General features: G+C 47.6%; 5 protein-coding genes across 5 annotated transcripts; 2 read left to right on the top strand and 3 right to left on the bottom strand.

Moving 5' to 3' along the window:
- Positions 1 to 46: 46 nt before the first annotated feature.
- On the top strand, positions 47 to 5528 carry SPPG_04942 (uncharacterized protein; the record flags this gene model as incomplete). Its single annotated transcript, XM_016753183.1, has 19 exons — positions 47 to 77; positions 162 to 331; positions 405 to 479; positions 541 to 669; positions 740 to 1090; positions 1163 to 1272; positions 1335 to 1360; positions 1417 to 2300; positions 2361 to 2407; positions 2468 to 2778; positions 2839 to 3472; positions 3546 to 3586; positions 3651 to 3898; positions 3966 to 4076; positions 4150 to 4298; positions 4356 to 4473; positions 4536 to 4833; positions 4897 to 5127; positions 5204 to 5528. 19 exons carry the CDS (start codon positions 47 to 49, stop codon positions 5332 to 5334), a joined length of 4095 nt encoding a protein of 1364 aa, XP_016607593.1. The 3' UTR covers positions 5335 to 5528.
- Positions 5400 to 9534, bottom strand: SPPG_04941 (uncharacterized protein). Its single transcript, XM_016753182.1, has 22 exons — positions 9209 to 9534; positions 9113 to 9145; positions 8978 to 9050; positions 8843 to 8895; positions 8698 to 8774; positions 8507 to 8641; positions 8367 to 8449; positions 8221 to 8296; positions 8094 to 8156; positions 7987 to 8033; positions 7774 to 7913; positions 7605 to 7714; positions 7402 to 7541; positions 7124 to 7342; positions 6893 to 7063; positions 6769 to 6831; positions 6566 to 6711; positions 6356 to 6505; positions 6252 to 6289; positions 5958 to 6175; positions 5735 to 5899; positions 5400 to 5672 (listed from the first exon to the last, which is right to left on the bottom strand). Exons 1-22 carry the CDS (start codon positions 9475 to 9477, stop codon positions 5517 to 5519), a joined length of 2625 nt encoding a protein of 874 aa, XP_016607592.1. The 5' UTR covers positions 9478 to 9534; the 3' UTR covers positions 5400 to 5516.
- A 249-nt stretch (positions 9535 to 9783) lies between these two features.
- SPPG_04940 (TIGR01458 family HAD hydrolase) lies at positions 9784 to 11268 on the bottom strand. Its single transcript, XM_016753181.1, has 6 exons — positions 11038 to 11268; positions 10861 to 10936; positions 10720 to 10809; positions 10482 to 10646; positions 10111 to 10398; positions 9784 to 10029 (listed from the first exon to the last, which is right to left on the bottom strand). Exons 1-6 carry the CDS (start codon positions 11082 to 11084, stop codon positions 9913 to 9915), a joined length of 783 nt encoding a protein of 260 aa, XP_016607591.1. The 5' UTR covers positions 11085 to 11268; the 3' UTR covers positions 9784 to 9912.
- Positions 11269 to 11337: 69 nt separating this feature from the next.
- On the top strand, positions 11338 to 13367 carry SPPG_04939 (uncharacterized protein). The gene is made up of 4 exons (XM_016753180.1): positions 11338 to 11842; positions 11922 to 12091; positions 12155 to 12472; positions 12541 to 13367. Exons 1-4 carry the CDS (start codon positions 11605 to 11607, stop codon positions 13240 to 13242), a joined length of 1428 nt encoding a protein of 475 aa, XP_016607590.1. The 5' UTR covers positions 11338 to 11604; the 3' UTR covers positions 13243 to 13367.
- SPPG_04938 (uncharacterized protein) lies at positions 13344 to 14790 on the bottom strand. Its single transcript, XM_016753179.1, has 2 exons — positions 14113 to 14790; positions 13344 to 14047 (listed from the first exon to the last, which is right to left on the bottom strand). The coding sequence occupies exons 1-2, from the start codon at positions 14765 to 14767 to the stop codon at positions 13443 to 13445; spliced, it is 1260 nt and encodes a 419-aa protein (XP_016607589.1). The 5' UTR covers positions 14768 to 14790; the 3' UTR covers positions 13344 to 13442.
- Between the last annotated feature and the right edge of the window lie 327 nt (positions 14791 to 15117).

Genomic DNA, 15117 nt, shown 5'->3' with positions numbered 1-15117 from the left:
AATCTGTCGGCATACAGCAGCATAGTTTAGATATAAGTGTATAGACATGGGAAAATCGTCGAAAGGAAGCATAAATGGTATTAGAACATTTTATGGATGACTGGATTTGCATTGTCCAATTGTGAGGCAATTGGAACTTACGCTGTATGCAACACCACTAGAGAGTAGTGCGGGTAAGAACAGCGGCGGAAAGGGTAGTGCTACAGTTAATACAGCCAGTGCAACGGGGTCGAAGGGAAAACAGTCCCGGAGCGCAAACTCAAAAGGCAAAAATGAGAGTGCTACTGAACCTCCACCCATAAGTCAAAAGAGACAGCTATTTGGCAGTTGGGTACTATTTTAGCATGTCCTTTTGTATAATCTTGAAATATGCATTGACACCGAGTTGTTGTGCTAACTATTAGACGGGAAAGACCCCAGTTAGCTTATTGTATGAACACTGCCAGAAAACGGGATGGGAGAAACCGCAATTCAATACGGTGAGCTTACGATGCCGATCAGGTAAAACCATCACCCCGCGGTGCTCAATAGTATGCACAGGTGAAAAAAGCGAAAGGTTTTCAATGTATCATTACAATTGGCAAAGAAGATAAGAAAACACGAGAGGTCAAACGCATTACATATTGCCCATTTGGCAACTTTTATCCAGAATCTGGGGAAGCCAAACATGTAAGGGAACCCAGGAGCCATTTGTTCTCCAATATGACGCTGACCATCTCCTTTTTGTGTCCATTGAAAGTATGCCGCCACATACGCCCTTCACAAAGTCTGCTCTCATATGTCCATTCACCGTCTCCTTCCGCCGGGACCGCGGGATTTTTGGCTGGAGCTCGACGAAGGACGAAAAAAGCTGGATCCTTCCCTTGCACAATATGAGTATGCCTCTGATCCTTTTGCAGCTATCGAAGCACGGGAAAGGGCGGATACGGAGCGTCGTGCGGCGATTGCGGCGAAAGCTGCAGAGCAGCCCAAGGCCCCATGGGAGTCCTATCCTGTCGTCCATATGTCAGCTGAGAACCGACAGATGGTTGAAGATTTGATTCGAGCGAATCAAGCTGTTCTTGCGGAAAATGGGGACACAAAGTCGGAGGTGATGCGATGATCCTTCAGCAATACGACAAGTTCATGGAAACCGCTGTTCCTAACGTACTCGCACCCATAGGTCAAACCGGCATTGCACATCAAAAAGTCTCTAATAAAGCTGGGTTTTCGACCAGCACATGTAGACGAAGCATTAAATTTCTGCACCGATCATGCCAGCGCCTTAAACTGGTAAGATTTTCGATCATCACCCACAGAGATATTTTGGGCTAAATAACTCTTTTGTTCTTCAGGCTCTGTATCCACGTTCCTGAGGATGGTGAGTAACTGATCTCTCTATTTGGCTCGGGCCAAGGAAGCTAAACAACCCAACAGATCTACCATCCCAATTCCTTCCCGATGTGTCTCCTGAAATCAACGCCCAACGACATACTTCTACCAGTCTAGCCCGTGAATACGCGGTGAAACGTCTGGCTTCTGCTGGATTTTCGAGAAAACTTTGTGAAGAGGTTTTAGACGCTCATGAAGGGAGGGAGACGACGGCATTGGTGTCATTATCGCGGAAATTAGTGGATGTTACAGAGGAATGTCATGTATCGGAGGATGGCTTGAGTTATGGGGAGGCTGAGATTGCGGTTATGGTTGACGAGGAAGTGCAGGCGTTGGACTCAATTTTTAATGCCCATTTCAGTCACGAGCAATCGGAGCAAGGTACGGTGTACTCCATACTGTTCGAAATCGGAGATGTCCCTGGACGCAGTACGCTCGAAATCTGGCTTCCCCGACCATCAAGATATCCGTTCGAGACGCCGGGCCTAGTTTTGCGGAATGAGAAACTTCCAGCCTATATACGGTTGAGCGCCATGCGGGAACTGGGCCAGCAAGCAGTTGAAATGCTTGGCTCTCCAATGGTTTTCGCACTGGAGGCTTGGCTTGAAGATAATCTGCCTCGTCTAGTAGCAACGCCTCCGCCTTTGACAACAATAGCGGTGGGTGTCGCATTGCAAGCAGACAGCGATCGACAACACGATTCGCTGTTGGCATCCGCGGATGCGCCACTCCCGACGTCACATACAAAGAGCCAGCACGTCAGAGCTCCTAAAGTGAAGAAGACGCCAAAACGGCTGGCTGATGACCCACAGCTAAGTCAAAAACTGAAAAATGCGCTTGCGAGCAAATGCGGGGCTGCAGAGTACCAGAAAATGCTTGCATATAGAGAAAAACTGCCGTCGTTCAAGTACAAAAATCAAATCATGGATGTGAGTGGCATGTCGTTAAGGTGAACTGAAAGAGCCTGGTCTAATCAGTGCCGCTCTCAGGCACTGGCCAATAATCAAGTATTGATTATATGCGGTGAAACAGGATGGTGAGTAAGCTGTTACTGCTGTAATTTTGCATCGCTTCAGCGCTCAGCGAAAATATCTAGTGGAAAATCTACACAAGTTGGGCAATTCATCCTGGATGCCATGATACATGCTCAGCGGGGTTCAACCTGCAACATCATATGTACGCAACCAAGGCGGATCAGTGCACTTGCACTAGCAGAACGGGTCGCATCAGAACGCTGTGAGAAGGTTGGAATGTCGGTTGGGTATTCCATCCGGGGCGAAACCGTACGTTCCGCTGATACTCGCCTGATGTTTTGTACCACTGGTATCTTGCTGCGAATGACTCATTCCGATCCCATGTTGAGCGGAATTTCGCATTTGATCGTGGATGAGGTTCACGAACGGGGAGGTGAGTGCAAAGGTGCTGGTGATCGCTGGGCGAATACTGACTTCCCGTTTGCTATTACAGTTGACAGCGACTTTCTGCTGATTATCGTACGTGACTTACTTCCCAGGCGGCCCGACTTTAGACTAATTCTGATGAGCGCCACGGTAAATTCCACTACATTCTCTTCGTACTTTCGACGGGCACCGGTTTTCGAAATTCCTGGGTTTACCCATCCCGTTCGGGATTTCTACCTGGAAGATGTGTTGAAGAATGTAGAATACACACCTGTAATGGGCAACCTCGCACGCGGCAAGAAGGGACCTCGTGAAGAAGAAGAGGCCGAAAACGATAGAGAATGGTTCCAAAAATGCGAAGCGGACGGATTAGACGAAAGCGCCATCAATGTATTGACCTCCGCCCATCAAGGCAATGCTAGTATCAATTATGATCTGATAGCAGCGATAGTTCGACATATATGTCAAAGCTTTGCAAATGACGACGGAGCTATTCTGATCTTTATGCCGGGTGTTTCTGAAATTAAAAAATGCATGGACACCCTTCGAAATGACGTGGGAAGACATTGTGGACGGCTTGAGATCATGCCACTTCATGCAAATCTAACGAGTAAAGAGCAATCCATGGTATTCCGGACCATGCGCTCCGGTGTCCGCAAAGTAGTGATTGCCACCAATATTGCGGAAACGAGTATTACCATGTGAGTGCTTTTCATCGCTTCATGGTAATCTGTACGTCTGACTATAATCCTCATTGCTCGTCGCGATCCGTAGCGACGACGTTGTATATGTTATCGATCCGGGAAAAGTCAAAGGTAGCATCTCCTGAATAGTTTTTCACGCTGTGTCAACCAATGCTCACATTATTTCCTTCTAAAGAGATGCAGTTCAATGGCACCATACTGACTTTAACGGAAACGTGGGCATCACGAGCTTCCTGCAAGCAACGCCGAGGACGAGCTGGACGTGTTCGACCTGGCTACTGCTATAAGCTATTCTCCAGGCACTTTGAACAAACGAAAATGGCCAGCGACTCGGAACCTGAGATGGTCCGACTACCATTAGAACAGCTGTGCCTACAGGTCAAGGCGATGGGCAATGAGGATGTTGTAGCCTTTTTGGGCAAGGTATTCCAACCGTGGCGGAGCGGTACATCCAAGTCGTTACTAACGGACGTATCTTCGTCATGTGCAGGCCATAAATCCGCCAGCAGTAATCAACATTGAAGCTGCACTCAAAGTGCTACGCGACGTGTCCGCGATAGATCCTACCGATGATCGACTTACTGCCCTCGGACGTCATATGGTACGTCGCAGAGCATCATCGAGTTTGCAAAACTCGTTAATGTTACCTGTCAGCAAACTCACCGTTGATGTAGGCAACAATTCCGGCAGACCTGCGTATCGCCAAAATTTTACTGTTTGGAGCCATTTTCAAATGCCTGAATGTTGTTCTCACCATCGCGGCATGTATGAGCAGCAAAAGTCCATTCCTTGCGCCCATGGCAAAGCGGGACGAAGCTCGAGCGTATGTAGGCTTGCTTTTCTAAACGCTGGGACGACCCCTATTGACTGCCTTATATAGTGCGCGGGAACATTTTGCATCTGATAAGAGCGACTGGTTAACGGATTGTAGAGCTGTCCATGCATGGCTAGAAGTGGCGTCGAAAGGAAACCGCGCCGAGCGCGAGTTCTGCGAGCAAGTGAGGTTCAAACTAGTGATTTATTCATGTCCTGTTTACTAATGATTGAAATAATTTTTCAGAACTTCCTCTCCCTTGCAACCCTGTCAAGCATATCGGACCTGCGTCGTCAATACCTTGACATACTCATCGATCTAAATTACGTACCACAAGCATACAGCCGCGCCATTGATGACCCATCCCACGGATTGAATGCAAATTCCACGAACGGTAGAATCGTAAAAGCAACATTAGTGGCTGGTTTATATCCCAACTTGGCGCGCATCAAGCTTCCCGAAGTACAGTACGATCAAACTGCACACGGGTCCGTGGCGATCGCTGCCAAAGCACGGGAAGTCAAGTTTTATACAAGCGAAGACGGTAAGGTTCAATAACGACAATCCTTGCCAAAATCGCTCCCATGTTCATAATCACTTTTCTTAGGTCGTGTCTTTATCCATCCCGCGTCCGTCAACTTCACTCTCAACCGGTTTGACGATCCTCTCATCGTCTATCATCAAAAGATATCTACTTCTAAAATATTTCTACGAGACACGACACTATGTTCCGCGTGGCCCCTCCTCATGTTTGGCGGGGAACTGCAGGTGGATCACCAGGGTCGGTCATTGTCAGTAGGACGACAGTGGAGGTTTCAAGCATATGCAAGGATCGCTGGTGAGTGGTTGGCATCTGCGCGAGTGACATACGCGGAAGTTGTGGAGGAACTCATTCAATTTCTTATCAACTTCAGCACTGATCAATGGTTTGCGAACTTTGTTGGATAAGGGCCTTGAAGCAAAAATAGCGGACCCAGGCTTAGATATATCTGCTGCGCCTGTTGTTCAGAGCATGTTGAAGCTGTTGGCAACCGATGGGATATAGCTTGCCAACCTTACTTCGATGTGCCAAACATGCTGCCGCTAGACCCTCGGCTGTCCGGATAGTTTTGTGACAATTTATATAAATTATTAGCGGCCACCCTGTAATTAGGTACACCCAGCACTATGACAGATCCCCAAAAATGCAGTATAGATGTGTATATACAATAGATATTCTACCACTTGCTAGCTACCTGACTTGGGGGTGTCTGGTGTCCCTGGTGCCTTGATAGCGATCACTTTCTGCTTATTGACAAGAATATGTGAAATGACTTCTTCTTTCCCCAATGTCTCCTCTTCGCTTGTTTCCGGGTCCGTCGTAACAAACTTTAATATCGGTGGCTTGTTGAAAGGATTTGAGTTTGTCGCCACGAGACAAGAATCTTTCAAGTGTTCAGACCCACCTTGGTATGATATATGTCATTATATCGCCGTCGCGCTTCGTCCATAAGCCATCCAATCGTCTTTGGCGTCCCATTTGGACCATTTGGACACGAAATAGCGAAGATCTCATCCTTTTCTTGGGGATCTTTGATCACCACCCTTATCTTCATCGGTCGTTCAACACTCTGCATAGAGTATGAGCCAGTGGAAACGACCACCTAACAACCGCTGCTCAGTACGTACCTGCTGACCTGACCTTCCCGATGTAGTTGATTTGACTGAGCTGCCAGTACTACCTGGCGTACGCTGATGAATGCTGTTGACTGGCGTTGTCGCTCGACGTTGAAGCTTATCTTGGAATAAGAGTCGTGGGGCCGGGCTGACAGACATCTGTCGCCCCGGAGTTTCATCAATTATCACTATCGGAGATCGTGGTTTTGAGGGGCGACGTATGGACGTATCTATGGTGGATTGATGGTAGCATCTGATATGAGCTCTGGGAGGCAGGTCTCATGACTGATGGACGAGGTGACATACCTTGGTTTACATCAATCGGGGGAGGTAGCTGTGTGGGGCTATCAATATTACGAAAAATGAGTTCAGGAAAGTCCAAAATAGTAAGAAAAGAGCTTGAGTCGCACCTACTACTTGGTTGATGAAATGGTGACCGCATTGTTGACAGTGTTTGGTTGTGCCGCGATTTTGTTCGGTTCGATTGGGGTAGTGGCGCGAGATCATTGGGTTGGTCGAATCGTGGTATGGGCGGAGAAGACGAATCGTCTATGCGTAGGCTTAATTGGCAGTACAGCGTCAGAAGTGGCGTCATGCGCTCATCAGAACAGGATACAAACCGCTTCTTTATGCTATGTTTCTTATCGCACATTTGCGGTTGCTCTTTTCGCTTGATCTCAGGACTTCGTGAAGGGGAGATACAGGTTGACACTTTGAGAAGAGTGCCCGGGCTTATTTGTTCGTTGACGCTCTCAATTTCGTTTCCCTAATCGATGATACATCAGCCAGTGTTCCAATTACAGGTGATGCGGACACTTCTTACAATAGTATGGATTTGGTACTTGGAGGTTTTCTGTTTCCTCGCATTACTCGCTACAGTACTTTGCTGCGGCCGCAAATGAAACCAGCAGCCTTGCCGAAAGTGACAATGCATTCACACGCCTTACCTGCGCTGTTCGCAACTGTGGGCTTGGTAATTCATTCCTCGGGTGTGACTGCAATGGCTTGTGGCTGATGTCTGCTGAATTTGCCCCATGTGAACGATCTAGGGGTCCAACGTTTTCCAAGTCACTCTCAGCGTCAGTCATCATATCCGGATCTGCAGACCCTAAATCCGGCTACCACATCTTCGCTATCAGATAAAGTTCATGTAGAGCATGTTGCATATTTAGACCTACATCAAAAGAGTCTTCCGGCGTTTCACTGTTTTGAGCTTTCTCTAGCAAATCTTCCACATATTTCAATCGTGCTGAGTACGCGTCTGCTTTCGCAGCGTAATGGTGCTTTTGATTGATCCAAACCAGTTGATGTAGCCCTTCTTTTTGAATCTCGAGATCAGATAGTCTATGAGCCAGCTTGACAACATCTTCGTAGCTACGAGAAATGGTATCATAAGACTAAGAACGATAGAGTCAGTGTGTTTTGTGATGAGTTCAACATCGTGAAGCATCCTTACTGCGCCAGTCTCATGGTATGCGTCTGCGAGCTTGACCAATAGAGCAAGTCGCTCTCGGTTATCCCCCGCAAATTTATCCAAAGCCTCCCTATACGCCCTGATGGCATCATGATACCTTCCTTCTCCAGCATAAGATAGACCTGTGGTTCACAGTGGAGTGAGCTCATAAGTAGAATTCGCACTGCATGACCTCTTTGGTTTACCCAGGTGATATAGCAGCTTTTCCAAGCGTTGTTTAGATAGCTTGAGCGCAAAGGACAGTCGTTTCTGTTCTTCGAAATCTTTAATTGATTGAGCGGTCTTTCCAATGCTCCTACGGTGCAGAGTTAAGACCATGTTCTCTGATGATGCCGCATGTTCATATATACTCACAGCAGAAGTTCGCCACGTTCGCCCAGCACATCGAAATATTTCCTCAAATCTTGCTGCTGATGCGGTTGCATCAATGCAGTACTTAACTCTTCAATACGCTGCTGCTTTGAAATGCACTCTTCGACTTCTCTAATAGCGGTCTGAGGTATTGTCGTGTGTTAGCATTCTAGGTTGGCGCGCATTGTAATAGAGAACAAGTAGCTGAGCGCTTACAAATGCGGCCTTTCTGCCATCCTCATCATCTAGCACTTCACATAGATCTGTACGATGATATAAAGTTCAGTTCTGTCCCGAGAAACTCATAGCGACTACGTGCATACTTTTGTATGATCTGAGTGCGTCCAGGGCTTGTCCATACCGCCAATATTCTCTGCAGCGTAGAGCTAGATGATGAAGAGTAAATGATACAATTTCTTATTATATGCTAAAAAGGCAGTAGATCAATACCTATATCCCAAAATGTCCTTGCTTCATTGACTACGTCGCCCATACTATGCAGAATCTGCTGCTCTTTGAGGGCATACTAAACCAACCGACATGTGGAAATCAACCGGCAGAACCATTTTTGATCTTAAATTCAAGCTACTACCAACCTGAATACTTTCTTCCGCATCACCCTTTTCATGGTAGCAAGACCCAAGATTGAAGTAGGCTTTTGCTTCATGCGCTCGATTACCTGCATATGACGCCGTCAACAAATGCGTGGTTGGCAAATTGCACGGTGCGCAACAACCTTGTCTCCGATAATGCTCAAGTGCCTTAGACATGTGCTGGATGGCTTTGTCATATTCGCCTGCATGTTTGTAGGTGATGCCGAGGTTGAGGTTAATGTCAGCCTTGGCATCTTCCTTCGCTTCCTTAGGCACATCTTCTCAACATCAGTAACGCAGTATGGTGACGTGTCCACTATACATCATCACGTACTTTTCACCAGGGCGGCGGCATGCCTCCAAGCCTTTTCTGCATCTTTGTTATCATTAGGGAGTTGTTCATTGGATTCCCTATAGCCCATAAGCAATTGATGAGAAGCTTCATAGCAGGGTAGACACTCCACAACAAGATATTCTACCATCGAGCGGTGTACGCCAGTGCTAATTGGAAGAACGAGTGCAGTTGCTCGCTCTTTGATTAAAACATCACAAAGTTCATGTTAGCTACCGAGATCAAGGTGGAGAACCCACGGATGAGCAACCAACCAACCAACCTCATCTTTCAATTCTTGTGCGACTGCGATATACTGCTTCGAGTAATCTATCGCAGCCTGAAATTGCTCCAGTCTTGCATAGATAACCCTTCTGTCAGCCCGATACCCATCTTCGTGTACACAATAATGACTTACTCTCTGTAACCTTCACTTAATCTACAAAGGGCCCTGCAAGATTTTCAAGCCTTGAGTTATACCAGAACCGACAGCCCTGTTCACCGCACGCATTACCTGGTCTTCGTTTTCAGAGCCGCAGTGCCTGACAACACAAGGGCCAGTCTGAGCTCTCGCTTTGCAATATCGATGGTTTTGGGGATATCCTCAGCCTCCTCATAGAGATCGCCCAATTGGTTCAGCAGTGCGTCTGCTTCTTCGTACTGTTTACTTTCCTCTGCCAGTTGGAGTTGAAGTAGTAGGCCTCGTGTCTTTTTTGGTAGGTTCCCTTGAGCTGTCCCAGGTTTAATGCTGTATCCCAACTTGTACACGACTTTTCTCCCCATTGCTTCGCTTGAACTGCGACTGCATTTCAGTCTAAGCGACTGCCAGATCCCTTTTACGTCCTAGAGAGGCAGAGTTACAGGTCCGACGACTCGCGAAGTTTGTCCAGACTCATTAAACCATATTAGGACTAATTGGAATCTAGACATGACATAATCATCGGCTATCGGCTTTTGAGCAGCAACGAATCAACAATCTGTCTAGTTTCCAAATGTGCTGTTGCGGACAATCCTCCGCCTTGCAGGTTTCCCTGGCATCGACGAGTCTTTTATGCCACAGTCTGGGGCAATATAATTAGACCAACGCTTATGTATTGCAAAATAACAATTAATCGTAATTTAGTTGGCTTATGCAGACTGGCTATGATACAGTTCAATCACGGTGTAACTATTTAAACATTTGGGAAATACCCTATCTTCCACTCGAGTACTACTGCTCTAATCTTCACGTTCTTGTAGGATCACCTCCACTGCTTCTGCAAAGTTCGTCACTACTTTACTTGGTGTGACCCCTTTATTATGCTCATCGCCATCCCGATACTTTCCTGTCTTCACCTTAATAATTGAAGCAAGCAACGGAAAGGTCACGGCTTGGAAAATGCACGGATGCTGTGTTTAGTGAAGCCCACTGCTTACCAGAAAACCGCGCATTCCCAAGTCCATCGCGCCAGCAACGTCATCTCTAACGTCGTCGCCAATCATAACCGCATTCTCCGCTGGGATCGCCATATCCTCAAGAGCGAGCTTGAAGAAGGATGGCTCGGGCTTCCCGACTACCTGTGCTTTCACGTCTGTTGCGTACTCCAGAGCGGTTATGAAGGGTCCGGGGCCAAGGGCGAGGCCATCTGGACGAGCGAAGTACCGCGCTTTGTGGATTGCAATTAAGGGACTTCCGGATTGAATGATGCGGAATGCTTCGTTCAACTAAAAGATAATGCAGCTGAGAACTGATACTTTGCCCGAGTGCGTAGAAACAAAGGTTCAGCACTGTTGAGCTGGCATTTAACCTTTTCATAGTGGAACGAGGAAGGACTCAATCCAACAACAACGGCATTTGGGTTATCCGTAGGGATATCAGAGAAATCTTCGAGAGCTTCTGGCTCTAACAGCAACAGCGGACGTACACCCATGGACCTGACAACATTTCTGGCCGCTATGAGGGAAGTGAACACCTGTTATAGATTTAGCTTTAACCACTGTCGCATAAAACTGAAAGAGCATCCAGTTGGAAGAGCGACATCCGACCTCCTCCCTATTGATCTCAAAACCAATGTTCCTTAGTTTCTCTACCAACCGCTGTACGGACTCTTTCGTGGTATTTGTGCAAAAACGGATCTGTCGTTACATGAGCATCAGGTAGACCATCTAGCCCTTGACCGGAAGTACCTGCACCCCTGAACCGCGCAACTCTTTTAGAGCGTCAACAGCTCGAGGAGTCGCCTGCTTGTCCACGTGTAAGGTGCTGAAATAGACAGCCGTCAGCATTGCCTCCAAACCCGCGGCATTCTTCCTTCCCAATTTGAGAGCACGGATTCGCTATGTAGGAAGTCCTTGTGCTCTTACCCGCTCAAATCAATCAGCACCCCCAATGTTTTCGCCACGCGTGCCATCTTGGCCAATGCTGTTGAAGTGAAACCTTCGCTCCAAGAGCCCCACAATTACGTCGTCACCTGACGGCTTAGCGTAGTGCACAACCGGGGTTGCGGCAAAATGACTAAAGGCAATAATAACCTTTAAGGATATTTGCAAAGGGAAAGCCTTGCCTCGAGGTCGTTCATCTGCTGGTAAACGTCTACGCACCACCCAACCGTCCTGTGCAAGGGGTTTTGTTGACATCATATTTCGCTTAGTCGATTCCTACGTAAGCCTCGCGGAGCGTTCCCCCGACAAAAGACCCCAACAGGATAGTCTAAGTTACCCGCAAGCCGAGAGCAGAGGCTTTCAAGGGTCTTTGAAGTTTACCTTGTCACCCATCGTACGAAGATTCGGAATCCTTCTAGCCCCTTTCGGTCGGAGACAATGAATACTTAGACAGTTATAATGTGAATCTTTATAAATTCGAAGGCATCAAAAACGTTGACCAGTTTTCCTATTCCTGGTACTTCTCGTTGTGGATAGAACATTCGCCGAATGGATTCGTACTCGGTCTATATCTCTGTGGAAGGAAAGCTGAACGAGACAGTGAGGATCGCCCCGAGCCTGTCCATCCAAGAAATTCGATCCGTTTTCTGTGCAGCCGCCGATGTCAGTTACGAGACGAGGGATGTTGTCCTTAAGCTTTACCGCCCCGACGGAATACTTGTTCCAATTGGCCCTCACATCCCACCAAACTCACCTGAGACCCGTTATATCCTCCAAGTGAAGCAGGGTAAATGTTACAATGCAGTTCGATGGCTTCCTTCCAGGCTCTTTGATATCAATGCTTAGTACGCACTTTGGAACGTTAGATAAATACCTACCAGGAGCGTCTTCGGAAGTAAAGCCTGTAATTGACGCTCTTGACGCTGTCAGCGCCCTGCTAGGAGATGCATTGAAGTTGAAAGACAAGGTTGACAAGTTGAAACGACATGCGCACGCGGGAGGATTTGACGGGGCAGTGGGCACAGCGTCTGTAGAGGTAGGAACTGTCCGGGTGGCTTGCCATCGGTCGATATCATTGTTGACATCAGGATGCTTGCAGTCGGCGGCCCATGCGTCCAAAAATATTCCCGCTATCCGAAGGGTGCAGCAAGTGGGCCTTCGCCTGGAAGAGACGGTCCCGAAACCAGATTTCAGTGACGAAGTGAAAGAGAATTTGAAGCATCCTACGTTCGACATTTGGCAATGGCAAGAGCACGAAATGGCGTATCTTCTAGAACACATGTTTGTTGAATTTGGGCTTATCGAGTTGTACAAGATTGATGAAACGAAGATGAGACGCTTCTTGCAATGCGTTCGATGCAGTTACAACAATAATCCTTTTCATAACTTTCGACACTGCTTTTGTGTGACTCAAATGGTAAGGTACCTCCGTATTAGCAATATTTACTTGCTGCCACTTATTTCAACCTTTATCACGGAGAATAGATGTACGGACTGCTACATGTTACTGGTGTACATGAGAAACTGACTCCGCTGGAGAAACTTGTCCTTCTTGTGGCTTGCATTGGCCACGACCTGGATCACCCCGGCTTCAACAACGCCTACCAAATCAACGCCAGCACAGAGCTATCCATAATCTACAACGACATCTCTCCACTCGAAAATCATCACGCTGCTGTTCTTTTCACCATTCTCAAATCAGACGAGACCAATATTCTATCGAACCTTTCCAACTCAGAGTACAAGGAGGCTCGAAAACAGATTATAAACTGCATCCTCGCTACTGATATGGCGAGACACGGCGAGCTCATGGCCAAATTCAAGGGCTACGCTGAAGCTGGGTTCAACTATGAGGACCCAGCACAGAGGACACTCCTTATTCAGATGATTGTCAAGTGCGCAGACATTAGCAACGAAGTGAGACCACAGCACGTCTCGGAGCCCTGGGTGGATAGCCTCCTAGAGGAGTTCTTCACGCAGTCGGACCGTGAAAAGGCGGAAGGGTTGCCGTGGGCGCCTTTCATGGATCGCCAAAAAGTGACGAAAGCCAGCGCGCAGGTGGGGTTCATTGGATTTGTCATGATACCATTGTTTGAGTTGGTGAGCAAAGTACTCCCAAACATGGAAGAACCAGTTATTCAGCCCATCAGAAGAGCGTTGGACTATTATAAAAGTATGACGGGGTGAAGAATTTACGATGTGCTGTTTACTGTAAGACTGTCGGTACAATCCAATCCTTGCGACCAAAATATGGCAGTTTTGCCTCTATCAACCATTTTTGCAATATATCGGGAACTATTCCCTGCACTGACAATTGCGCAGCATTGAAGGGTGGGTGATGATGTTAGCGGATATAACGCCCAGTATACATTAATACGTGTGCGCCCTCAAGTATATAAGAATGCAACGGCTCGTCTCCGTCGTCTGCTCTGCCCTAGTCTAGATCTAAATGCGTTTTGCGATCCATCGGCAATGCCAATCTGGTGCGTACGACTGGTTCCCGTCGCTTGACCCGGATCTGATGGCGTGGCCACTTTTCCACCAACTCCAATCCCTAACCCAAGCACCAGCACCAACGCCACGATCATCAGCACGATCACTAAAATTGCTTTTCGCACCTTTCGCCACAAAACTTCTTTTGCAGATCGCCGTCTACGAAGCGAGCGCAACCCTCCTTGCATTTCTAACCGTCCTTCCGTATCTAAACTGGTACCTGATTCCACTCTTATTGAAGTTCCTTCCTCGAACGATTTCTGTTGCTCTCGTTCGCGGGATCGTGATCTTGACCGGGATCTCGATCGTGACCGCTTGGGTAGCCCGTACATCCATTTGCTTGAGCTCGAAACAAAAGACAGTACAGATGCCATCGAGTCTTTTCGAAGGGAACTGGACATGAAAGGGGGTGTTCCACCAGGTGGAGTGAGGAATGTTAAACATCCCCCCGGGAAAATGCCAGTTTTTCCTGTAGTGCAATTTCGTCCGTGTATCCAACCTGGACGCAGACTGGTGTGAGTATACCTCTTTGAAGACAATGTATTAACATGATAAAATCCTCACCATCTTGAAACCGCTTATAAATCTCCAGCTTATCCCCAACCGCAACAGGAATTTCATCTGACATCGCCGGAATATGGGCAGCCGCAGCAGTTTGCATAAATGATCGAACCCCGTTTTTCTTGTGCTCAATTTCCCACACGTCTTCTGGGCTTGGTTCCTCGATGCTTACGCGGACGCTATGATCATCCACATCAGAAGCTGAATCCACCTCGCCGATACTCCAAAATATTCTCGATGGGCCCTCAGCTGGTGTTAAAATGATTTTTGGAGTCTGGAGGCGTCCTCCATCGCTTTCCAGGAAAAACATTTCGCTAAATGTCGGGGAAGGGAGTGGTGGTAATGTTGGAGTGCCTTCGAAAGATTGCTCACGAGTGCTAACAGAGGATTTCGGTGCAGGTGGGGGACGGGGGGAAAGAAGGCCGGGGGTAGGTGAAGGCTCTCTGTTAGTACCCCACAGAGTGCGTGGTGCTTCTGGAGGAGGTGTTACGACTACATCCGCAACTCCAAGGGCAGGGGAGCTTGGAAACCTTGGTAAACGCTCCAGATTACGGCCCCTTGGCCCCGGGTTGTTGAGAGGAACCAGGAGGCTCGACATTGCTGGTGCGAGGAGCGGAGGTGTAGAAGGAGCTGAGGTGGACCTCGCGTGATTTGACATGGTTTTCGCTGGGGAAAGGGAGCCTGCTAGGGAAGGGCTTGCTTGGAGAAACTCAGTTTCGCGACTGACGTAATGCATTTGCACGTGTCAGAACACTGTTTGAAATCTCGCTTTCCATCTGGTTCCCATCTGCAATCTTCGTTTTCCATTCGACTGGAGAATGTTTACCTTTGCTACATGGATTGGCGATTTTTACTTGAATGCATTGCTGTGTACATGGAGTGTATTGATATTTTATGACTTTGATATGGTTAAGCCATATGGGTATATTCTAGCTGGTCGTGGTTCACTACCAAATATCTAATAAATGTCCGGCAACCATCTCTCGCAACCTCGAGCCCCAGTCGGAC

The sequence above is a fragment of the Spizellomyces punctatus genome, assembly GCF_000182565.1.
Source record: "Spizellomyces punctatus DAOM BR117 chromosome Unknown supercont1.8, whole genome shotgun sequence".
In the NCBI taxonomy this organism is placed as follows: domain Eukaryota; kingdom Fungi; phylum Chytridiomycota; class Chytridiomycetes; order Spizellomycetales; family Spizellomycetaceae; genus Spizellomyces; species Spizellomyces punctatus.
This window is presented reverse-complemented; position numbering and strand designations above follow the sequence as displayed.